Below are 25,207 nucleotides of genomic sequence, written 5' to 3' on the forward strand. Positions count from 1 at the left end.
CTGATTGCTTTCACCCATCAATAGGTGCCATAAGGCTAAAGCTAAAAATAGCTGACAAAAGAGTGATGAGGATGGCGTGGCACAGGGTGTGGATGCTCTCTGCCTTTCCTTCTCAGCCTGTGCCATGGCCCAGCCAGGGGCTGCTCCTCCATCCTGCTGCTTGGGAGTGTCCACTCATCATCTGTCTGAATGAATTCACTGTCACTGGAAGGGGATGGACATAAGACACCTGACTGTTCTCTGAGCTGTTGGAAGTGTTGGGATGCTTTAACCTGGCATTCCCAGCTCTGCCCAGTGGCACAAGCAGCAGTGGTGCTGGCACTGTCCCTCACCACCCCACCCTGCTCAGCCTGGGGGTGCTGTGAGCTTTGCAGCCTGCCTGGAGACCAGCAGAGAGCACCTTCCATGTGCCAGCTGAGCACACAGAGCAGTTCCACTCACAGCCAAGCCCCAGGGAAAGCAGGGCTCTCTTGATAAAAGAGTTTTTGGATTCCTGTTTGGGTAGTGTTTGGTGGATGGTGTTTTGGCACTGAGCTGGGTGTCTGCCACCCCAGGCATCCTGCTCCTGTCAGTGGTGAGCAGTAAGGGTGGCAGTGCTTGGTCCCTTTGCAGAACCAGGCTGCTTGCTCCTAAGGACAAGCTGGGGAACCAAAATCCTGTTGCAAAAGGCTGGCAGAGAGGCCAGTTTTATAACCTAGCTTACATCATTGGCTGTTGAAGCTCGTCTGCTCTCAGAGGGATCTCTTCAGATGTCTCTGTTGCTTAGCAGCCCCAGCCCTGCTGGCATGGATTTGAGTGTCCAGATCCTGCAGGTGCCTTTGCAAATCTCCTTTGAATTTTCAGAGGTGAAGAGCTGTTGGTAGAGACTGACTGAGAGTGGCCTTAGCTCCATCAGACACCTCCTCACTGCCTGGTGGGTGGTGGTGGCTTCCAGGAGAGGCCCAGAGCTGTGACCAAAGTGACACGTGGCTCCTGTGACACAGCCAGCCAGCACCTGAGCCACTCTCCAGCAGGACATTCCGAGCAGGATGTCTGGATGCTGAGCAGTTGTTATTCCAGGTGTTGAAACACTGAAACCCAGCCCACAACACCCACTGAACATGGGGAACCTGGGGCACTTTTGGCTTCAACCTGCAAGGATTTGGTAGCATCTGAAATGCTGGAGGATTGCACATTGCTGCTGTGGGAGCTCAACTGTCTCTCTAATGAAAACCTGTGAACATGGGAAGCTCAGGATTGGCCCAGGAGGGGATATGGATTTTATTTATTTTTTTTTTAATGTGTCTTAATATATTAATATGTTTGAATGGAAATGGCTTTTGTCCTGAAGCTGATGGTGGTGCTGAGCAGCTTAATCAGCCTTCTGCTAAAACACTGAAAATAAGGGTTAAAGGGACTGTGAGATAATTTTAGCCCCTCCTCTGCCTGCAGGCAGGATGGATTCTGCCTGTCAGTCCTGACAGGCTTGTTCTAAAGAGCCTCTAATAATGGGGATTTCACAATCCTCCCAGGCAGTTTATTTCAATGTTTCAGCCGCTGCCCTCTGATTTTTATTTTTTTCTTTTTTTGTCTGCCCAAGCACTGTTTTCTTTGCTGTGTTTTAAGCCTGTTGCTTTTTGTCCTGTCTGCAGCAGCTCAGAGAAGAGCCCTTCCAGGCAGATTTTCTGTAGCTGGAGATTCACTTCTTTCTTTGTTTTCTTCTCCCTTAGATTTAAACAAACTCAGTCCCTTCAATCTTGCTTCCCTGCCCCCTTGTTTGACAGAGCCAGCAGGGTGTTCCAGGCTCCAGACACTTTTCCCAGCTGATGTTGTGACAAAGGGGCGTGAGAAATTAGTGACAGTGCAGAAGGAGGGAGAGGTGTGAGCAGGAGCTGTAATCCCATGTTTCAGGAGAGGGGCATCAAGCAAGAAAATTTGCCCCAAAAGCAGGAATGCAGCTCTTCCTTCTCTGTAGCAATGAGGACCAAGACACACAGACCTCCTTGCTTGCTCTGAATCGATCTGCATGTTCCAAATTGTCCTAAAACACCCTTTCTCCATAATGCCCATGGGTGTGGCAGCAATAAATGTGCAGTCCAGGCACTTTGGCTGTCAGGACCAACAACAAGCAGGAGGTGAGGCTCTGACCAGGGCACTGCATTCCTGCCACCCCAATTGGGGTCGAGGTGGGGTTAATTGTGGGCCAGTCACTGAGCCATTCCCTGCTTTTGGTGACGGACACATCAGCTCTGGTATTGACAAGCCCTTTAATTTTCTGCCATCAATGCTGCATGCCAGGGTTGGCTGAGCTGTTGTGGTAGAACTCATCCAAAAGATTTGTGGCTGGCCTGTGCTGCCAAAGCCTCCTGTGCCACGTTCACCCTCACTGCCAGGGGTTTTATTGGAAAATGGAACAAGTTGTGCTAAATGCTGACCTGCAGGTGGCACAGGCATCCACAGCATAATTTGCATTTCACCCTCATAACCTGAGTCAGTAACACAAAAAGCCCCAATTTAGTGGTGGAAGAATTTCCAATTATCAAGCCATGTTTCCTCTGCCACTGGGACCTCAGAACAGGGCAACCAATTCACCTGCAAGGTGTGCCCAGGGCTGAGACACAGCTGAGCAGGGAGCTGTGTCCTGTCCCAGGGGTGATGGTTCTGTCTGGAGGCTGCAGAGCTGGAGAGGGAAAACAGGGAACAAAATACAGGTTAGAGGAATTGGGTTGTTGGGCCAAAATCCTGGTCACAATAAATTACCTCTGCCTGCTTTCCTCCACCCCAGGTGAAACCTGGCTGTTGGGTGCTGTCTGCAGGTGGGGCTAATTCTCACATTTCAATTAAAATCGGGTCTGTGAATGTGGAAAATGATTGAGCATCATCCTTGTGAGCCCGAGCGTGTTGGACACTCAGACAGCAGCGCTCGGGCACCCCGGCATTGCAGCCCGGTGTCTCACACAGGTGAGGTGACACTGTGGTGTCCCCTGACCCCTGGGGACTTGGACCTGCACAGGTCTCACCTGCAGCTGCACCAGGGAGAGGCCCCCGAGGAGGATGAAGGGGATGGATGCTCCAGAGGCAAAGCTGGCGGTGTTTGGAGCAGATCCCAGCAGCCGCTCGCGGCTCGTGTGTGACCTCTTGTGTCGGCTGGGAAGGGCTCTCAGCATCCCTGCCGTGGATCTCTGCCACTTCCCCTCCCACGTTTGAAATTCAGGAAATGATTACATGTTAAAAAAAAACCCCAATACACCGCAGAGCCCACCAGCCACAGTGACAAATCCCATTTATTCCCTTTAAATGCAATATCAAGGACTCGCTTTCCACCGTCCAGGCTTGCCGTGGGTAAGGCTGAGCCTTTATTTGGCTCTGGAATAATTTTTTTTTTTTAAGCAGCTGGGTAAGGGTGATAGAGGATTTAAAGCATCTCAAAGATTCTTAAATTCTCACAGGTTTCATGAAAACTGGGACTTGGGTAAAAGAAGTTGAAAGAAAAAGCAAACCCAGCCCTAGGGCAGTGTCGATGCTCCTGAGCTGGGGCTGTGCCTGGAGTTTTCCAGTCTTTTTTTTATTTTTAAATCCTGGATTTTCTGGGATTGCTTCATCCATGAATGACCCTAGAAATGTTGAATCCTTCAAATTTATCCTGAAGTCAAAAAGGTGGGTTCAAACAAAAGCACAAGGACCCCAAAGTGGCAAAAGCTTTGGAAAATGACTCCAAAATATCTCTTGACTCCTGATAAAGATGGGTTTGGGGTGTGTCTTTATTTTAAATACTTATATATTAAAGTATATTTATGCTACTAACTATGCTGTATTAATAATACTTCTTAAATATATGTAAATGTGTAATAATAAATACTTTATCTTAAGTGAAAATCCTGCCCTATAAAGTAAATAAAAAAATAAAACATCTCCAAAAGCATGCTTTATGTATTAATTGTTCTATAAATAAAAATATAATAATAAAAAGGCTGCTAAAAGCACACACAGAGGAAGTCAAGGAGGTCTTGTGTGTTTCTGCATCATTTCAAATGCATTTTATACATAATAAATAACATATAGAGCAAATAAAATCTTTGTAGCAATAAAATGTGGATACAAGAAGCTCTAAATCCATATTAAGAAGAAAATGCAGTTGAGTTGGCAGTGTGAAATATAATTATTAAATGTCTCTAGTTGTGGGCATGGAAAGCTAAATGAGGAACAAACACCTAGACAGGGTGGATGTGTGTGTTAGAAGAAACACGTGTGTCCTGTGTAACATTTATTAATCTTCATAATAATAAAATCAACTTCATATATTTTCGGAAAAAAATTCAAAAATATAAATCTAGCCTTTAAAAACAGTATGAAATTTTTTTTTTAACCCTTAACCCCATTTATTTATACACATGTCTCTGGGTAAAAATAAATCCCTTTTTTTTGAAGCTGTGCTGAGTGTGCACATGGAAACCTCTGTGCCAGATGTGTGCACAGAGGGCTGAGCACAGGAGCCACAGGGAGTGTTTCTGGATTATTAAAACACATTTTTGGTGCACAACATATACTATATACTTATACTCAGATTTTTACCTGCCAGTGATGATAATTTTTAGATGAATCTTTGTATAAAAATATTAGAAACCTTATTAATTCTGTTCCTTATGCTATATGGAAATAAAATGATTAAATTTCTGTCTGATTAGAAAGTGAGAGGGAGTACACACATGTGTCTGAGCACAATATAGAATGTATAGTAAAAAAAGACCTTTACAGCAATAAAATACATCATTTGAAATATAAAATATTAACCTAGGCTATTAAATTCTGCTAAGTATGCTGTATGAAAATATAAATTAATTTATATCAGTGTATACAACAATGTATGGACACACTACATATATATACACATATATATGTATAATATATATACATATATATCTATATATGTATATAAACTCTTTTTTTAAATTTATTTATTTATTTATTTATTTATCTATTTATTTATACACAGTTTATAGACACCCAGAGCTATATAGGCACACAGATGAGTATGGAAATGTAAATATTTTGTGACAAGTCTTGTGCATAATTCAGAGCAAGCATAATAAAGGCACTTTTCTAACAAAAAAATATTTTTTGTGTGTACAAAAAATTTATTCAAGCAGTAAATTCTGGTAGCCTAAATGAAACACAGTTATTAAACTTGTAAATATATAAAACAGAGAGAGAAAGAGCTACAAGGATGTGTGTGCCCATACTGTGTTCGTGTGTTGTAGCAATTATAATTTGTGCATAACATATATGGCAAAAACAGACTTAAAAAATAAATTTTTTAAAGTTATAAAGGTTTATTAATGAAGTAAATGCTGTTAAATATTCTCTGTGAAAGTATAATTAGCCAAGCTATTTCTCTAGGATGCTCACAGATACATGTGCTTGTGCAGACACGTGTGGGGTTATTAGACAAATACACTTTCTGTCTCATTAAAAACCTTTGTATTAGTATATATTTTTATATTTATATTTTATATTTTATTGATATATTTTTAAAGGAGTATAAAAATAGGAAGATAAAAGCAATTACAATAAACATGGTGTATGAAAATGCCATTTTCATTTATATATTTATAAATTTATATAACACACATCTTTAATATATGTATTAATATATTAATTTATATTATAGCTATATATTTAAAACTAAAGAAATGCACACACACAGAGGGGAGATTGAGACAGTGTGTTATTAAAACATATATTTTGTGCATAATAGGTGCTGTGTATATTAAAATGTAGATTTTTATAGGTATGTGTGCCTATATATCATGCTCTGTACCCAGCTATAAAAATATAGGTACATATAAACACATATTTAATAAATTGTGTATCTCTCCCAAGATGTATCTGTTTATATAAACTAGATATCTAAAAGCCTGTAGTATGTATTATCTGTCATGTGGTCCATATAAAATATTAGCTATAATGGAGAGGAAAATTAATGAGTTATGTGGTATACTACAATAGTACTCCTTGATATGCAGCATTTTTATTAATTTAATGCATGAATTTACAGTTATATATATATATATTTATATATATATATATATACACACACACAATATTTTTATGGAAATAGTAAATAGCAGTAATTAAAGTATAATTTGAATTATTTCATCTCATGTAAATACACATTTGCTGTAGTTATACCTAACCCTGGTGGCAGCTGGGAAGGTTGGGGGATATTTGCCTACCCCAAATTAGCTGGGATCCATCCCCAGGTAATGATGACCAAAGGATGAGGGAGAAAAATTCCCTCCCAAAAGCCCCATGCCCTGATACACCAAAACAAGCACACAGCTGAGAGAAGAAAAATTTAAAAGTTTATTAAACATTAAGAATAACAGACAAAAAAAAAAAAAAAAGATTTGGGCTGAACAGCATACAGGATGCAAACCATTTCTTGTCATACAGATAATTTGATCTATTTGTTAAACTTGTATTTAATTCTGTCTTGTGGTGTTGCCAGAAATACAATGGTTGATCACATATAAGTTTTAATATAATTTTTTTTTCACATAAAAAAGAAGTCAACAAAATAAAAATAAACTGCACATCTCTGTTGTAAAATTACATGCAAAAATAATTTTAAAGCAGTAATTGGTGGGATTACAAACCCACAGAGGCAAGATATTCAAATGAGAGGGGCCTGAACTGATCCCATCCCTGGTGCTTGCTCCTGCTCCTCCCCTGCACTCTGAATTTCTTGCTTTTGTGGATTCAAGTCAGAATTTATTTCCATGGTGCTTGGTTTAGTGACTTCAGCACCACTCAAAAAAGAAATCCACCCCTCCCCACCCACCTCACTCCTCTGCCTCGGGCTTCCCCAGAGAGCCCCAAGGGGCTCAGATGCACAAATCCATCTCCAGTCCCACTGATTTCTAGAGGGCATTCTTTTGTAAAAAGAAAAACTCCACTTCTAAGTTTCAGCAGAAAATAAAGAGAAGACAAGCATTTTACCAATGCTTATAGTGTAATAGAGGTCAGTGAATTATTTAGATAAGCTATTAATTATTCTGCAAATATATATATTTCTATTTTTATAAAATTACAATTTCTTATACCTAAAAGCTCCTTCATGAGCAACAAAGCCATCAGAGGCATGATGAGCCCAGCTGAGCTGTCCTTGGGAACTGAAAATGAGCTGAACTTCCATTTATTTATTTCCATTGCTGTTTCAGGGAGACAACCTGGATAGCAAACCTGGGGATTTTCCAAGTTTTAAGCCAGCTATTTTTTTTAAATTTTTTTTCTCCCCAGGTGAGCTTTTCAGAGCAGCCAGAGCACCTCAGTGCCCCAGGAATGGGGAGTACCTGAGTGCCACGGGCTCCCCACAGCCCCACGCCGGGAGGAGCTGCACTGACATCCCCAGTGCTGGGATGGCACAGCCACTGCTGGGCAAGGCAGAGCCAGGGACCCTGTGCTCCTCTGGGGCCACACCTCAACAAACCTGTGCCAGTCTCCAACCACTTCCCTACCCAAAGAAACAAAAGAATTTTTTATTTATTTTTTCTTTTCCAAGCTGCCTTTTGCACATTACGCGAATTTCTGTGGTCGCAACCCGCCCTAGCTGTACCATGAGTACAGCACCACTGACCTCACCCTGCTCTTGGCCACCCCAAAAATCCCCTTTGTGGGGGAGATGGGAGTGCTGCACTGTGCTGTGCTGCTGTTGGAGGTGTCTGACAGCAGCTCTGAGCCCTGCCACAGCTCCTCCCAGAGGGACACCAGGGATGTCCCAGGTGGCTGCAGCACAGACCCTGATGTGACCCTCTGCTCCCTGCAGGAGCAATCCCTGCACTCCAACCCTGGCTGCAGCACAGACCCTCTGTGACCCTCTGTGCCCTGCAGGAGCAATCCCTGCACTCCAACCCTGGCTGCAGCACAGACCCTGATGTGACCCTCTGCTCCCTGCAGGAGCAATCCCTGCACTCCAACCCTGGCTGCAGCACAGACCCTGATGTGACCCTCTGTGCCCTGCAGGAGCAATCCTTGCACTCCAACCCTGGCTGCAGCACAGACCCTGATGTGACCCTCTGCTCCCTGCAGGAGCAATCCCTGCACTCCAACCCTGGCTGCAGCACAGACCCTGATGTGACCCTCTGTGTCCTGCAGGAGCAATCCCTGCACTCCAAACCTTGCTGCAGCACAGACCCTGATGTGACCCTCTGTGCCCTGCAGGAGCAATCCCTGCACTCCAAACCTTGCTGCAGCACAGACCCTGATGTGACCCTCTGTGCCCTGCAGGAGCAATCCCTGCACTCCAAACCTTGCTGCAGCACAGACCCTGATGTGACCCTCTGTGCCCTGCAGGAGCAATCCCTGCACTCCAACCCTGGCTGCAGCACAGACCCTGATGTGACCCTCTGTGCCCTGCAGGAGCAATCCCTGCACTCCAACCCTGGCTGCAGCACAGACCCTGATGTGACCCTCTGTGCCCTGCAGGAGCAATTCCTGCACTCTAACCCTGGCTGCAGCACAGACCCTCTGTGACCCTCTGCTCCCTGCAGGAGCAATCCCTGCACTCCAACCCTGGCTGCAGCACAGACCCTCTGTGACCCTCTGTGCCCTGCAGGAGCAATCCCTGCACTCCAAACCTTGCTGCAGCACCTGGAAACTCCACTGATGAACAAATTCTCCACTGCATGGGACAGGACAACAAGCCAGGTGGGTTTGTGGAAAAACACTGGGGAAACGCCTGCAAGGGGGTTTTAATGCTGAGCTCTCTGCAGCCATTTCCTAAAGCATGAATGATTGAATGGAATGAACAACCTTTTTATTTAAAAATAATGTCAGAACACTTAGAAAACTGTGAGCAAGACATGTAGCACCGTATTTTGCTCACATCACTCACTGTATGCAGTACACACAGCTGTGTACAGGATCTGAGCTGTTAATAACAAAAAAAAATTCAGCTGGAAACAGATTCTAGCAGCAGCAGCAAATTGGAAATGACTATGAATGGCTTTGTGTTATATACTATTTTTCTGCCATTACAAAATGTTGTAATGTCCAATCAATAGTTGACTAAAATCATTGTGCTTTGTCCCTGTTAAACAGTTTCTTTATGTGTTCCTGATGAAAAATAAAAAGTGTCTCTCTTTTTCAGTAATCCTGGAAAGCCATAATACTTCCATAAAAATTTAATTTAAAGCACAGAACATGTCAGTGTGCCAGGCCTAAAGTATTAAGGATTTAAAAAAAGAAGAAGAAAACAATGACCAACAAACCCCTAAGCATTTCCTTTCTATACAATAATGGAGAATATATATCTTTGCTATATATTTTAAACATGGAATAGCTTTTTCTTTTTGCTATATATATGTCTTTCAAAATACATTGTCAGTATTTGTACTTGAAAAATACTGTACAAAACGAACATACTATAATTATTCTGTATAAACTTTATACATTTTATAATATCTATCCTTTTGGTCTAGAGTAAACACTTAGATTGATTGGATTAACCACAGTATATGACAACACCATCCCCCTCGGAAATACACCAGTGTCTCTTACATTCATTTTTCAGAAGTCCACTTTATATTAGAACAGACATGTTCAAAAGCAGAGAGTTTAAAACAATAAAGTTCAGAACCATCAGTTCATGTCACACTCAAAACAACAATCACTAGGAGAAAATGGGCTTTGCAAACCAGTGACTTCTTCTAACTGAATAAAAGTGATTTTTTTTTTTTTAAACAGCAAGATATAATCCACAGAAAATATATTACAAAACATGGGGGGAAAAAACAACTGAATTTAGGTATTTATTCAACTTTTAATCACAAAATGGAGTAACTAACTGAAAACAGAAAAGCCCCTCTGATTACGACATCAGATCTGATTTGACGCTAATTTTGTTCTCGTTTTCAACTAATGATCCTGCTCCTTACACATGTGCTCCCCCACAGCAGGGACACGGCCAGCATGCTGTGGGAACGTGTTTCTGGAACTCCTTGTTAAAGACACGAGATGCTGTTGGGTAGGGAACCATCCCACGTCCACTGGGAACACCTGGGCAGCATGCACGCAGGGTTATTGCTTCAGGTGCAGGCAGTGCAAGGTGCACACTGTGCTCTACCAACCACTCCCACCTGCCTACCTGGGCTCCGTGGAGAGAAAAGGAACCTTAGGAGCTACAGAGAAGCCATTATGGGATCTACCATGAGTACAGCTAAACTCAGTCTAACAGCACTTGTAAATCTGAAGACAATTATCACCAAAACTTAAAAATACAACAAAAGCGATCTATAAATTAATAGTTCTGCAGTGTAGTACTAAATTACTATTTGTGCACTTTATTAGCATGTTAACTTTTCTGATTAGACAGACTTAAAACGATAGCTTGTTACTCTCGAAAAAAACTGAGATCTACCTTTTTTTTCTTTTTTCTTTTTTTTTTTCCTTTTTTTTTTTGTAATTTATGCTGGGATCTTTCCAAGTAAATCAGGAGGATGGAACTGATTACGAGAACATAAAACCCCTACTCTGAAGCAGCACTGAAGAAAAAAAAAAAAAAAAAAAAAAAAAAAAAAAAAAAAAAAAAAAAGATATAAAAAGCTTACTATGGCAGCTGTCAACAGTCCAGGTAAAAATGTGGCACCCTTTGAAGAGGGCTGATAAAAATGGGAAGTGCTGAGATGCCCACGCACAGCCACACCCACGCACATGCACACCCACAGACACAGACCTGGGCACGCACGTGTGCACACACACACGCAGGGACACGCACACGCAAACAAAAAGAGAAAAAAAAAAACAACAACAACAACAACAACGAAAACCAACGCTAGGTCAGTTTTGTTTCTGCTTCTGGTAAAGTGCTGAAGACAGAAAGGTTGGTTTGGGTGTGGTGCTATCAAACAGGAAACACATTGTCCATCTAGTCAAATGCCAACCCGCGACAAAGAGAAAAAAAAAAGAAAAAAAGAAAAGAAAAAAGAAATAAACCAGAACAGCCCACTAGCCCCGGCTGGGATTTACAGGGGGCCGTGGCGAGCCTCGTACTTGGCCAGGACGTTCTTGCACTTGCCCAGCTCCTTGCGCAGGTCGGCCACCTCCTGGCGCAGCGCCGAGTTCTCCTTCTCCAGGAAGGAGGCGCGGATGGCGATCTGGTTCTCCTTCAGCCGCCGCGCGTCCCGCGACCGCTTCGCCGCCATGTTGTTCTTTCTGCGCCGCGCCCAGTACTTGTCGTCCTGCTCGGGACACACGGCCGGTCAGGGACAGACACACGGACACAGACACAGCCTGCGCGCTGGGGAAAGCTTTGGGCTCCGGGTGACACTGGGTTTTGGCTCTGCACGGCACCACCCGCCCTGGCAGGAGATGCCCTGGGATGTTTCTGTCACAGTGCTCGTGCTGACCCCTCACGCTCCTGACGGGAGCTCCCCCAAGGCGCAGTGAGGCTGCTCTGGAGGCACAGCCCATCTCCCGTCGGGCTGACCTAGTTACACATCCACCTGCCCGTCTGTGACTCACCCTGCAGCAGCACTCCTTACCTCTGGCCCTGCTCTGCCCTGCCTACAACACCTGCCTCACTCCGTGCTGCCAGCACCCATTCCATCCACTGCTCTGCTCCTTCTTAGTGTTCAAAGCACTCTACAGAGCCCCAGAATGTTCCTGCCTGCACCACTGCAAAAGCATTCCTTGGCACAGAGATGATGGCTGCTCTGGGACCAACCACAGAGATTAGTGCAATAGGCTTTGACTGTGGAAGAAAAAAGCATTGGACAGAAATAGGTCCACTACCTCCTGAGGTTTGACAAGCTAACACATTCCCAAAGAGTTATCCCTGAAGACTTGCCTCCAGATCACCTTACTGCATTGGTGTATCAAAGGCTCAAAGTAACTACTGAATTTCACCCGATTTTTCCACTCTTTCAATCAAATGGCCTTCAGCAAAATGGCAGTTTTGATGTTGGGTCACAACTGAATTAAGTTCTAGAACTTTGGAACAACTCAGGAAATACAAAGCAGGCAGAATCTCTGGTGTGAAGTGAAATTCAGTCCCCTCTGGAGTACAAGTGATGCAGCCACTAGAGCCTCAAACTGCCTGGCCAGGTCAAATTCCCTCTTTCTTCATCTTAATGTGCCTCCATTTCCCTGTGCAGCTCCCAAGGACCAGGGCAGGAGACCCAGCTGCTCCTGTGCTGCCCTGAGCAAACCCCCAGCACTCCTGGGCTCTTCAGCCCAGCCTAATCCTCTGAACCCTCTGCTGCTGCACAAGGCAAAGCAGGAGCAAAACAACTGCTGCAGGAGGGCTCTTGAACTGCTTTCTATCAGTTTGGTCAACAAAGTGTGCAGGAATGCTAATCTGGAGCCAGCATTATCTCGAAATGGCTCTTCACCTGTACGTAGATGGGGCCCTGCAAAATCATCCAAAAAAACCAAGCATGCAGCAAAAAGCTATGACCCAAATCTTGTTTATAATTTCCCATCTCAATTCACTCCATAAAAATCAGCTTTAAGCAATTTATTAGTGTGCCACCTAGGCTTCATCCCTCTTTATTTTAACAAATTGCTATGGCAAATCCCTTAATCCAGGCCTGAAAGAGGTAAGGCTGGCATTTCCAAATCACATGCAGCCCAGAGACGATTGACTGGTCTAATCTGCTTACCCTCCCCCAGAACCCAGAGGCTGCTCCACATGCCAGGCCAGAAGCAGCACTTGGGTCAGGCACTCTGACACGAGTCAAGGGCAAGTGATGGGATGGTCCTGAGGGGATGAGAGACCCTGAGCTCCTGCTTCTCTGCTGGGCTGCACTGCTGGCTTCCACCTCTGGCCAACAGGATGTTTGCCAAAAGCCTGCTTTGGTGAACAAGGGTAGCTGGGGATGTGACAAAGGGAGAACTCCAGCCATTCCTGCAGCAAACACCTCTCCCTCGGGCACTGTGACCCAGCAGGGCACCACAGGCAGAAGAACTTGCCCAGGTAAGCAACAAGGAGCAGGAAAACCTTTGCAAAGGAAAGCTGAGTGACAGAGACCTGAACACTACTGCAATTGTGATTTCTGTGCTTAGGGATAAAAATAGCTTCTTTCCCTAATGCTATCAATCTGGTGCAAACACATGGCATCCCAGGCTCCCTGCACATGCAGCCAGGGATTCCCACTGACTCCAGCAGGCTCCCAGGCTGTGTCTCTTGGGGGCAGTAGCAACAGCAGAATGAAATTCTGCCCTGACTGCCTCTGATACAACAGCTCCTCTTGGAAAGCACATACTGGGAAAACAACTTGGCAAGTAATATTCAGTGTTTGATAACCTAGATCAGTTGATCAATTTTCCTGCTATCTATCTTCATGCACTTTGCTCTTCACATCTCAGAAGCAGTGAGTGGCACAGACTCTTTCTTCTAAAATATTGATGTGGTATTGTATTTTACATATTGTAATTGTATATTTACATATCGTAATTTTCTCTCAGCCGAAAAGTTCTGTTTTCTTCTGTTTTCCTACCATTTATCTAGATTCTTTCACCTGGATTAGTGAATATATATTAGTGAAATAGTTTGTACTATAGTGTTCTCATTCATTATTAAACACAGAACTACAGCAACTCCAAATAATACACAATATATTTCAGTTTGTCATCAGGGTCCTCCATTCTCCTTGAAGGATTCACAGCCTGTGCTGAATAGACAGAAGATGAAGAAAAAGGAAACATGAATAGAAACAGGATGAAGAAAAAGGAAACATGATCAGGCTGTTTCATAAGTGGGAAATATGGGACAAAGCAAGCTTGTCCAAGGTCAAGCAGGAAGTTTCTGGCATACAAAGGAAATGAATATTGAGCTCATGAATTTCAACTGTTGCATAACTAATAAGGGACATCCTCCCTTCAGTCTCATCCAGAACCCTGAACAGTTTTATCCTACAGCAAAGTCAGATTTAGACTGAAAGGTTTATCTTACATGACAAAACAGATTCATGCTCCAAACCTGCACCTCAATGAGCAACTGTGAGAGACCCTGTAGGAACCAGCTGGTCACCAGCTCCAAATTACCTTCAGGTCATCTGGGATGAAGACTTTGCGAGCTTTCTTAATCATGGGCTGGGGTTTCAGCTCTTCCTCGGAGAACTTGCGCTTGCGAGGGTCGAACATCTCCTGGCCAGGAATGCTGGACAGAGCCAGATCTGCAGGGTCAGGCTCGTAGCCAACAGGAACCTGGATAGTCTCAGGATCAATGGGGCTCGGTGTGTTCCGGTTTGCTGGCAAGATCTGACCTGCAGAAAAACGGGATAAATACAGCTGGCTCAGAAAAAAGTATCTTAATTGCATCAAAGGATTTTAGAAGATCTCCACATACTTCACAAGCAATAATTCTTTCAGCTTTCCCTGCAGATTTGGTATCTGTGCTTGCTAAATATTAGATTGTCCATTCTGCAAGGTGCATATTCTGATCCAGACGTGCTCAGGGGCTTTAAATTCAGCATCTGTGCCTAACTCTGGTTGCTGACCTTGGACTCCCACATAACATCACAGAATCCAACACTGAGTTGCACTGGACTGCAGGCAGAAGATGTATTGCTCCAACCTGTGCCACTTCATTAGGATCCCATCCTCAGGAACAGATTATAAATATTGTCATTTAGTTCAGACCTCAACCCCTCACAGTTATACCTCTGAGGGTATATTTATTTTACAGTCAAACAGTGTACAGTACTTGCCATGAATAGCATCTCATGAAAGTGTACTTTCAGCTGTGCTGAAGCACTCCAAGGAGACTGCTATTTATTCTTTATGAAATCCTACCAGGGATATTCTAAAAGGAAACCAGTAACATGAAAGGCTACAACGATTCCTTAAAGATGCTCTGCAAAAATGAAGAAGACACTTACTGATGCTGCATTTCTCTTTTATGGTATATAAAATCTAATAAAAAGGAGCATATCCCCAGAAAATGAGTTATATACCTCCCATTTTTCTCTTTTTGATTTTAGATAAAGCCTTCAAGATCCTACAGCACCAATTCAGGCACCATTCCCACTAAAAATCCAATTTAAAATCTCAACCAAAGGTTCCAAAAATAGGATCCTGAAGTCAGCTGCCTGAACATGGACCATCCCCAGGGGCAGAATTTTCAGAAGTTTTCACATGCCTCAGAAGTAGAAGCTTCACAGACTTCAGAGGGAAGACTTCTGACTGAAGCAGATATTCTTTTATAATTTTGGCTATTTGCTAATTCCCTTTGACTTTAGCGATGTGACGGCTTTCATGATAACTACAAAAACATCCTGTGGCTGTGTAATATTTCCTTACTTGTGCCCACATCTGCAGTATTTAGGGTGCAGAACAGTAAACATGACATGCCATTTCTAATTCCAAGGCCAGCACTAACAATGCAGTTTTTATTTTAATAATATGGGAGCCGCACGGAAAACGCACCGGGGGAATTGCACCGCGCGGGGCTTGCTAAGGGACAGCTTTTGTTACTCCTATTTTAGAGCTGATAAAATCAGCTGCCAGGAATGGCTGGTGAGGGCCGGGGAGAGGAGAAAAGGAGGATCAAAGTTACCAAAATATAGCTGTGAGTGCAGGGGAGGCAGGGAGAGGCAAGGATGCTGCTGCGCTCAGTGTGCCGCTGCGGAGCGCTGCCGCCCCGCCTGGGGACGCGACACTGCCGCTGTCCCTGGTTAATCCAGCGGGAACAGCGGGGCTGGCGGCTTCCCCCCCGCTCTCCTCGGGGCTCAGAACGCGGCGTTCCCAGCTGTCTCCTGTTCATAGAACCGGGAAGCGGCGGGGCGGCATTTCCCCTGCCCGCCGGTGATGGGGGTGCGCTCCCAGCGCAGCGCGCCGGGATAACCGGGACAGAGAACCGGGACAGAGAACCGGGATAACCGGGACAGAGAACCGAGACAGAGAACCGGGATAACCGGGACAGAGAACCGGGATAACCGGGATAGAGAACCGGGACAGAGAACCGGGATAACCGGGACAGAGAACCGGGATAACCGGGGGAGGCTCGGCCAGCACGGCTGCGGCTGCAGAGCCGCTCCTCACCAGCTCATCCCTCCTGGAGACGGCGCCGTGCGGGTCTGGGATCCTCCCTGCCCCGCTGGCACCTCCCTGTCCCCATCCCGGGACGCGCACCCGGCAGCGCTGATCCATCACTGATGGATGGATGGATGGATGGATGGATGGATGGATGGATGGATGGATGGATGGATGGATGGATGAGCTGCCACAGACTCGGTTAAAGGAGAAAAACACCTTTTAAATGTGTTTAAAGCTCCTTGGGTGAGTGCCTGCTCTGAAGCAGCCTGGTATTCCCGACTGCAGACAGATGTATGCACCTACAAATGGTGTACATTCTGTAATAAAGGTAAAAACGAAGCAAGATGCAAGCTCTGAGTACTTCTGTATTTCTGGTGAGTTTGCAGGGTGTTTCTAACAGTCAAATGGATTGTGAAATCTGGCCACGCTTTCTAATTGTCCCACGTGAGTGAGCCTGTGTTTAAATATTGTTGAAGTTCTTGATATACAGGATCAGTTTGCATATTATCATTTATCTATAATGTGCCATATTACACAATTACATGAGCTCTGTAGTCACTGGCCTCAAGAAATTTTACAACAGCACATTGAATAAAGGGCAAAAATGCTCCTTTTAAACACGGGAAATTGAGGCACTGCATCTCAGCAATGCAAGAGCAAAACAAAGCAATGGGAGAAGACAGGGCAGGCAAGGTCCTGCCTTGCTCCCTCCATGCACATTGCCTCTCCCCTGCTCTGGGAAGCTCTCACAACTACAGACCTGTCCCTTCAGCAAACACAACATGTTCCATGCCAGCGAGAAGCTCGCTCAAGGGGAATGCTGTTCACTAAAGCCTGAACAAACCGTGTGTCTAAACAGCGTCACTGGGAGCCCCAGGAGTGCTGCTGTGAGATCTCCCACACCCACACAGCACACACACCCCTGCCAGGCTCGGCTCTGTCACGCTCCTGCCAATGATCAGCAAGAACAAAACACCTAACAAGGCTATCTCAAGCCCCAGGCTGAAAAACCAGAAATGGCTTGTCCAGCATTTTACCTTGGGTGACTCCTGGCTCTGGGGATCTTTTTATTAATTCTACCAAGTTTTGCCAACAGTGCAAGCCAGGAACCTGTCTGTGTTAGTCTGCTGGCCAGTGGCCACGACATCTCCGTGGTGCTGGAGCTTGTGGCAACCCAGGAGGGAGGGTGGGCTGTGCTGGCCCTGGCAGGGCTGTGGAGCAGAGCGTGGCTCCTCTCCCTGCCTGTGCACAGCACTTTCACTCTGCGTCCTCCTGCCAAATCTGGCCGGGAGTTATTTCTGTGCACTGAATTCCTCGCAATCAGAGGTAGGTCAAATAATCACAGCAATCTGAGCGTCATGTGGCCAGCAGCCTGGCATCAGCAGAGCTCCCCAGCTGTCCCAGCAGCCGCACACAGCGCTGCTGGGAGGCTCCCAGGCACAGGGACTCAGCCAAGGAGGAAACCCACCCTGCCAGGTAAGGCCCCAGTGCCCAGCCTCTGCCAGGCTCTGCAGTATTCAAACACTCTGCTCACAGCAGCGGCCAAATCTTCACAACAGTGAAGTGGCTGGACTGCTTAATGTGCTTAAGCTTTGTTCTCAATGGGAGCTGATGACTGCCAAGTGTTTTGGAAAGAACTTAGCCCCTCTGTTTAAGTTGCTGAAATGAGAACTCTCCAGCATTAAGCTCTTTTGGAAATCCAGCTGCAGAGCTCCAAGGTGGTGATGGTGGTGGATGAAGCAAGCCAGGAACAATTGTTAACTAAAACTTCCCCTCACATCACCCTAGTGATGTGTCTCAACCATGGCTGCAGAGAGCCACAGCTATGTCAACACTGGCCTTTTGTCTGCAGCCTTTCCCACTTGAAGAGCTCCACTCAAGCAAGAAGGAGTAATGCCAGGACAGACACAGCTCCAGGTGTCTCCTGGCAAAGGCACAAGCAGGTTTGGACAAACCCAGCAATTCTGCTGTCCTAACATCTTGCCTTTGCTAGCACTTCTGGTCTTGCTCTAGCAGATATTAGCACAGTGGAAAAATTTCCAGAAAAAAGGACTTGAAAGAAAGTTTGCTATTCTAATCCCTTCAGTCCTCCTCCCAGCAGAGACTGCCAGTGAGAAGTCCAATGTAATGGCAATATTTTCAGTGTAGCTCCTTTTTCAGAGAGAAGTGGACTGAGGCCACTCACATGTGTCATCTGGGTGACCAAACTGCTGGTAAAAATAAAAAATAGCAGCTTTAAATCGCTTGCAATAATTAAAATTCACCATTCAAAAGTACAGCAGCATTTTTGTATACCTACAAAAGCCCAAATGCTGATCTGGTATCATGGGGAGTTCAATCACCATATCCTGACTCCTAATTTCCCCTTTTTGAAACATCCCACCTACCAGCTGTGCCCAGGAGAGTGAAGACGGAAATAACCTCTTCAGCTGCACTACTGCTTGGCAGACTTCTTATGTGTACTGTGAGAGATCCCTGGAAAATTATGTGGAACACAATTCTGAATCATTCAACTCCCATAGAAATGTGTCTGATTTTCAGAAAATCTCCCTCCTCACAGCACTTCTACACTCCTCATCAGCTCAACATCTGGCTGAGAGGAAGAAAAGGGAGAGAAAATGTTCCAATCAAAATATTTTTCCCTATTTTTTACATACATTGGAGGAAAATAAAAGAGGAGTTTCCTACTCAATTTATTAGCAGCCCAGAGATAAAACATGTGTTTGCTAATCATTTTTCTTTATACAAACGGAAGGCACTTGGTGTGTGTCACAATGGTTAAACTGACAGATAATCCTCACCCAGAGCTGCTCCAGAGCCCTCCCTGTATGTTTTCCAAGGCATCTATCCCCTTGGCAGCTGGCCAGCTATTTGGGATAGTTCCCTCACTCCAAATCACAGTCTGTCCTGGACTAATGTGTCATCCAGCCTTGCATTAACTCCTTCAGCCTCCAGGAGAAGTTCTCTCACTGCAGAGCACACAGCAAGAATGCAGGGATGGAGACAGGCAAAAATCCCCAGGGGAAGCAGAGTAAAAGGGGTGTTCTGGAGGTCAAGATTTATCTAAGGACTGCATCTTGTCAGGTTATCATTCCTCACCTACAATATTATCAGCAACCTTTTATCTGCCCTATCTTACTCTGTGTAATTTCCCTGCTATTAGGATTGTTGTTTTCCAGAAACAAGCCATTTACATGGAGAGGACTAAAGCCACACACTGGAATCCTCCTACCCTCAACTGGAAGGACAAACCCAACCACTCTGCCTTGGGGTGAAGAAGACACTTCACCTCTGGGTGTGTTTATGCAAGCAGGAGCTATATTTTATATTTTATATTTATGCAAAAGGAGCTATATTTTCTTCCCAAGCAGCAGGAGATCTGTGTATTTTGACCAGGGCTCCAAGCTGGCACAGACATTCCTCTGTTCCTTATCTTACACAAACTTAATTCTGCTGAACATGTAGTGACTGCAAACACATCCTGTGGAAAGAAGGATCTCAACCCAATGCAACCACAACATAACTTGCTGCTTTCAACACACACTATAGGACTGGCACACTAGAACGTTTTTAAAATGTGTACTTTTAAAAGATATCAGCATTGTTTACAAACCTTGTGCATTTAATTATGAAAGAACTGTCATTTCCCCTCTCAGCATTGTGTGCCTCCTGCTCCAGGCCTCTGCAGTATTATTCCAGGCAGGACTGGTAGTCTTATTAAGATTGTCTAACACTTCCCATTAGAGGATGCTGCCTTCAGTTCCTTCAGCCTTTGCCAGATTTCAACCATTCTGTTTGGATTTCTTGTGCGCCAACTGTGTTTCTGCCAAAATGGTTCCACAGTTTCCCGAAAAAGGTTCCACAAAAAATACTTTGTTTTGAACCTGTTAAAAATTTCTGGCAGTGTGCTAGCAGCCTGTGCACTGGAAAAGAGGGCAGCTGCTGGTCAGTGTTACTTCAGAGAACCACAGAACAGTTTAGATGGGTAAAGCCCTCCAAGATCATCAGATCCAAGCATTAACCCAGCACTGTCAACTCCACCATGGAACCACATCTTCAGTGCCACATCTACATGTTTTTTATAAACCTCCAGAGCTGTGATGCAATCACTTCCCCAGGCAGCCTGTTCCAAGTGTGGGCATGCTCAGGCTGCAGAAGGGAACGATTTCATTAAGTTTCAAAGCTGAGAAGGTGGTAAGGAGGTGAGGAGGGCGAGGACAACAGAGACAGCAGCCAAGGATGAGAGGGAGAGCCTGAAGGGGAAGGCTGTTCCAGCACAGGCTGTGATGAATGCACTCAGTAAAGAGCACTGTCAAAGGGAACAGCCCAGGATCAGCCTGTGCTGATGGTACAGACACAGCTCCAGACTCCCAAGTGCCACAGATTCCCTTCAACAAACACAACACTGGCACAGCTCCCTGTCCTCCTTCAGCTCCTGACAGCTGTCATCCTCCCCTCAGCCCACCAGCAGGACCTGTGGGGTGCTGTCAGATCCATTTCTACTCATTTCCAATGTGCCTGTTGCAAGAATGGGACATGAGAAAATCCGCATTGTCTTTTTTATTTGTTTTTAAAATTAATTGCAGGAGCTGTGTAAGAAGTACAGCAATCTTCAAAGCTCCACATACTATCTTACCTGTGGACACTGCTGAAGGCTCGTGGGGAAACTAATCAGTTTTTTTCCCAGACTGACTTTTCTTAGTTCCAGCCTGGATTTTTCCCAGGCTGGGAATCTTTCTCAGAGACAAAACAAGGGAAGGCAGAAAGAAAACACAAATAGACACCTGGTGTTGACCACAGAGCTGTGTGAGTGATGTTTTGCAGAGAGCATGTTTTCAAAGAGGTGCTGCTTTCTTTGACCAATTAGTCTTTTCTATTTTGTTTTTTTTGTGATCTCCCTTATATAAATGCCATGGCTTTTCAATAAATCATTCCTTGCTGCTGGGAAGAGGAGTCATGTTGCTGTGTTCTTCTGCTGTTTCCCAGCCCCACAGTGGCACTTACCCAGATTCTTTCTTCCTTAAGGAGACACTTGTTTCACCCATTTTGATTGATCCAGATAAATCCATATAGCATTTGCCATATTCTCCTGTACAGAAACAGTTTCAGGAGTTCCCTCCAGCACTCACAACTACTGCATCTGTGTGCTCCAGAAACAGCTTCTTCCCCACAAGACTCCCATCAAGGAAGGAGCAACACTTCTCTTTGCAGATGAAGAAGTACAGATATTTTAAATAAAATCACCATTCTCTCAGGTCAGCAAATGTTGTAGGCATTGGCTGCATTTCAAATTGACTCTCATGGGCTCCTACAGCTGTGGGGCACAGTGAGAGCCACCCAAGGTGTCACACTGGGCTCCTCACAGAAAGGGAAGCAAACACATGGTGGGACATGGCCACAAAATCAAATTAATGGTTCATAATTCTGCTGAAACTTTAAGCAAAGTCCATTCTCTCTAGACAAAATCCTTTGGTTCTTCCTGCCAGATTCTCCCTTCTCCTCCCGCTGCTCCCTGCATCCTCTCACATCTGCAGTAAATGAGGTCAAGATCCAAGATCCTACAGACAACCACTTCCTTCCTGGAATGGCCCAGATTCAGCCAGAGCTGCTCTCAGCTCCCAGGCAAACTGGGAAAAGGGGAAAGAGGAGGATATAATGTAATTAAAGCCAGCATTGCCCAGGGACAGGGTCTGCTATCCAAGGCTGCACACGTGGCCTTCAGTTGTGTTTGCAGATCTTTGAGGGATTCTCTTGCAAGTCCTGCCTGTGGTTGCCATGGAGTGCATGGAATGCCCTTTGCCTGCCCAGCAATGCTCTGCCCTTCAAAGCAATAAACAAACAAATGGGAGCCACCAGCAGGTAAAATCTTCCACTGCATCTCCAGCACTGCAGACTCATCTCTCCTGTAAGATTCATTCTCCAAAAGCCCTTCCTTGAATTTAGCCTGCATGAAGGCAGCACTTACAAACTCAATGAGGCTTTATTTCTGAAAAAAAAAAAAGGAAATCCATTTTTTTTCCCTTCCAAACTACCCTTGCAAGATGCCTGACAGTAGCTGCTCCTGCTCTGAGCAATTCCCTTGCAGAATGGCTACATGGAGGAACAGAGGGTTTGATTCTGCTCCCAGGACACTGAACAATCCACAGCATTCCTAAATGCCTTTCTGACTTCTCTGTAGGATGCTGCTTTCCTTACAAAGATCAGCCAAGATTAAATTCAGTGGGGACAGGGCCTAAAGAAGAGCTGCAGGGAAGAATGTTCACACCAGTATTTAATTTTAATTTACACTTGGCTCAATTCAAGGTGCTTATGCTCTATGGTACACTGGAGCTTCTTGACATCCTCTGGCATATTTTTGTTACCTGAAAATTGACATAGAGAGAGATTCCTCAAAAAGTACAGTAATTCTTTTCTTAAAGGGAAGATTCCAAAAAAGCATCAGAATTGTCAACCTGCTCTGAAGGAGACAAAAACATCAATTTTCCTTTCCTTGGACAATTATGTACTCAGCTTTAATAAACCAGCAGATTTTAGACAGAGCCTCTGGTTTAGGCAATGGTCTCATACAGCAGAGTCACAGAATCACTGAGGTTGGAAAAGGTCTCCAAGATCACCAAGTCCAACCTGTGCCAAATCCCCACCTTGTCACAGAGCACTGAGTGCCACATCCAGACCTTCCCTGGACACCTCCAGAGACTCCAGAGCTCCCTGGACACCTCTAAATGCTAAATTACCCTTTCAGTGAAGAAATTCTTCTTGTTCCCTGGGAGACCTTTACCTTGCCACAACCTCACTGCCCATAAATGTGCCCACATGAGGAATTCTGCTCTGAACAAAGACAACACTTGTCCTCAAGACGTGTCTGTGCCACTGCCAATGTTCTTTCCAAGCTCCAGAGCAAGTCAGTCCCCCTCCTATTGTTCTGTTTGTTTGTCTATCTAGGACAGCAGCTCTCAGTAAACAGGTCCTGCAAAGAGCCCTCCTGTAATTCTGACAGCACATGCCACCCGTGACTCACGGATCTATTACCCACTCCTGGTACCCAAGCCCTGCTTGCCTGGGTGTGTTATCAAAACACAGCCAAGGGAGATTTCAGCTGGCATGGCAAAGCCACGTGAAACAGGTACATTTCCTCTGCCTCCCAATCTGCAGCTAATGGGGAGCCTGAGAGACAGACAACAGATGCTATCAGCAGCACTGGAATACATCCCTGAAGGAAAAGAGGTCACTGGGCAGAGTTACAGAACTTGAAATCTCTTCTTCTCTTTTGATCTGCTCTGTGCACACAAATCTGAACTGTCTGCTGCAGCCACATTTTACTTTTTTTACATTTTTTTCAATTTTACATTTCACTAAAACAAAGCACACTTTTTATGTGACAATTTATTGAGGGTGATTTGTATAAAATAATCACGTTTTAAGAATTAGAGCTGCCAGAATGGGAACACACTGTTCCTGTAACCTAAGTAAGGCTGAGTACATTTTATTTTCTCTCTGCCTTAAATTAGGATCCTCTGTTTTGGGGAAAAAAACCCAAACCAAAACAAACAGCAAAACCCAAAAAACTGCACTTGGGTTGTTACAGTAGTAACTGCAGAGGTCTAACTTGCTTTTATATTCTAGCTTTACTGCCAAGGAGCACACATAAAAGTTATGTGATTGTAGCTTTTTCTCTGTTGATGCGTTTATCTCCATTTATAAACCCCAGAGATTCATCAGGCCTGGGTAGCCTGAAAAGAGGGCCAGAGAAAGGAAGGGAACACATCACCACTCAGGGAAAATTCCAGGAGAGCAGGTTGGTGAATATGGAAGCCACCCCTGTGTCTGTAACTATTTCTTTACAGCTGCATGAACAAGTTTTGGTGGCAAGTCAGACACAGGAAAAATCAGGTAACTTCAAAAAGCAAGCCTAATTAAAAGATATTACAGCACTGAACACTGGGCACTGATAAATTCACTCCTAAATGTGAGCACCAGAAAATAGCAAGAAACTGCTTTGCTGAGGAGCCTCCAAACCCAAACCCATGCCTGCAGAGATTTCTGTGTCTAACAGCATCTGCATGGACCAAACAGAGCTACATGTACCCAAACCTTTGTGTTAATCTTTTAAAAACAGAGGCAGTGAAAAAGGTGGGTGATGGAACATCTCTTGAAGAAATCCTGGAATTTTAATGCTCACATTCCTTCTTGTGACCTCCTCTGTAAACTGCCCACAGCCCTGAACTGCTCTGGACACACTACTATGAATGCAATAGGCAATACTGAACCTGTGAAGATTGTGAATGATGTCAAAAATTAAATTAAAATGCCCCAAGACACGAAAATCAAACCTTTCTTCATTTATTGAGCAGTGCATTTACTGTGATGCCTTCAGGAGGCATGTCAGAAAAAAGGATCAGAAAAACCAACCCACCAGTAATGAAGATTTTACTCTTGCTATCACACACAGCATGGCTCTCCACTGTCAAGTAATGTCAAAAAACCATTAATGTATTAAGTCAATATACTTTTAAAATATCAATATATTAAAATAATATCTTTTAATGTAACCTTGAGGCCAATGTACCCTGTCAAATCATTGATCAATTCTCTGCATGTGGGAACTCTTAAACATGGGAGTCAGCATTTTATAAACACAGAGGTATGGAGCACCACTACTTGGGTTTATTTGGGAGGGAGAAAAGTGTCCTTATCCCCGGAGACCTTTTGTTTAGAACACTTAACAATTTGTATTCAACACACCACTGCTTCCCAAGCTGAGTCCCATGGAAGCAAATTGACTGCTGGGCTTCCTTTTTACACTGGTGGTTGTCCATTCTCAGGCCTTACAGCATTCTGCTGCCTGGGGCTTTTGGGAGGATTTGGGGAGGACAGGACAGGACAGGACAGAATTCTTCATGTTCTTTCCCTCCCATTTCCAGGTCACCTGCACAATTCCCACCATGTGCCCCTGCTCAGCACAGGATGGGGTCCTGCAGGAGCTGGCCATGTGCAAAAAGGTGATTATTCTGTGTCCACATGGAAGGAGAAGCACTGGAGAGCTGGAAAGCACTGCAGGCTGAGGGCAGCAGCAATTCACAGGCTTGGAAAATTATGTGGTGTGGGCTTTACCTTTTACACTCCTGTTAACTCTGATTTTCATGAAGTAGGTGGTGTTGCTACAGCAACTGTCGTATCACATCATTTCTGCTGT

At 44.7% G+C, this 25,207-nt stretch overlaps 2 protein-coding genes and 1 long non-coding RNA gene across 18 annotated transcripts in view; 1 reads left to right on the forward strand and 2 right to left on the reverse strand.

The window, feature by feature from the left end:
- Positions 1 to 7,421: 7,421 nt before the first annotated feature.
- Positions 7,422 to 8,754, reverse strand: LOC130260420 (uncharacterized). 15 transcript variants are annotated; one of them, XM_056505829.1, is made up of 5 exons: positions 8,578 to 8,754; positions 8,503 to 8,522; positions 8,316 to 8,457; positions 8,052 to 8,127; positions 7,493 to 7,995 (listed from the first exon to the last, which is right to left on the reverse strand). In XM_056505829.1, the coding sequence occupies exons 1-5, from the start codon at positions 8,752 to 8,754 to the stop codon at positions 7,493 to 7,495; spliced, it is 918 nt and encodes a 305-aa protein (XP_056361804.1). The 15 variants fall into 15 exon arrangements, with proteins under 15 accessions (XP_056361799.1, XP_056361790.1, XP_056361804.1 ...); XM_056505824.1 differs by having other exon boundaries at positions 7,422 to 7,995; positions 8,052 to 8,118; positions 8,513 to 8,754; XM_056505826.1 differs by having other exon boundaries at positions 7,493 to 8,127; positions 8,316 to 8,448; positions 8,513 to 8,550; positions 8,616 to 8,754.
- On the forward strand, positions 8,046 to 9,715 carry LOC130260423 (uncharacterized). Its single transcript, XR_008841776.1, has 2 exons — positions 8,046 to 8,124; positions 8,171 to 9,715. It is a non-coding gene; the product is annotated as an uncharacterized LOC130260423 (long non-coding RNA).
- A 396-nt stretch (positions 9,716 to 10,111) lies between these two features.
- Positions 10,112 to 25,207, reverse strand: part of HLF (HLF transcription factor, PAR bZIP family member) — a 32,284-nt gene continuing 17,188 nt past the window's right edge. Inside the window, exons 3-5 of one of the 2 annotated variants that reach the window (XM_056505830.1) lie at positions 14,023 to 14,243; positions 11,029 to 11,216; positions 10,112 to 10,520 (exon numbers count right to left, since the gene is read on the reverse strand). In XM_056505830.1, coding sequence (XP_056361805.1) covers positions 10,505 to 10,520; positions 11,029 to 11,216; positions 14,023 to 14,243 — 425 coding nt within the window. In that variant the 3' untranslated portion in view covers positions 10,112 to 10,504. Of the gene's footprint in view, positions 11,217 to 14,022; positions 14,244 to 25,207 lie in introns of both variants that reach the window. The other variant, XM_056505831.1, reaches the window with a different exon arrangement.

The sequence above is a fragment of the Oenanthe melanoleuca genome, chromosome 18 (assembly GCF_029582105.1).
Source record: "Oenanthe melanoleuca isolate GR-GAL-2019-014 chromosome 18, OMel1.0, whole genome shotgun sequence".
Classification (NCBI taxonomy): Eukaryota; Metazoa; Chordata; class Aves; order Passeriformes; family Muscicapidae; genus Oenanthe; species Oenanthe melanoleuca.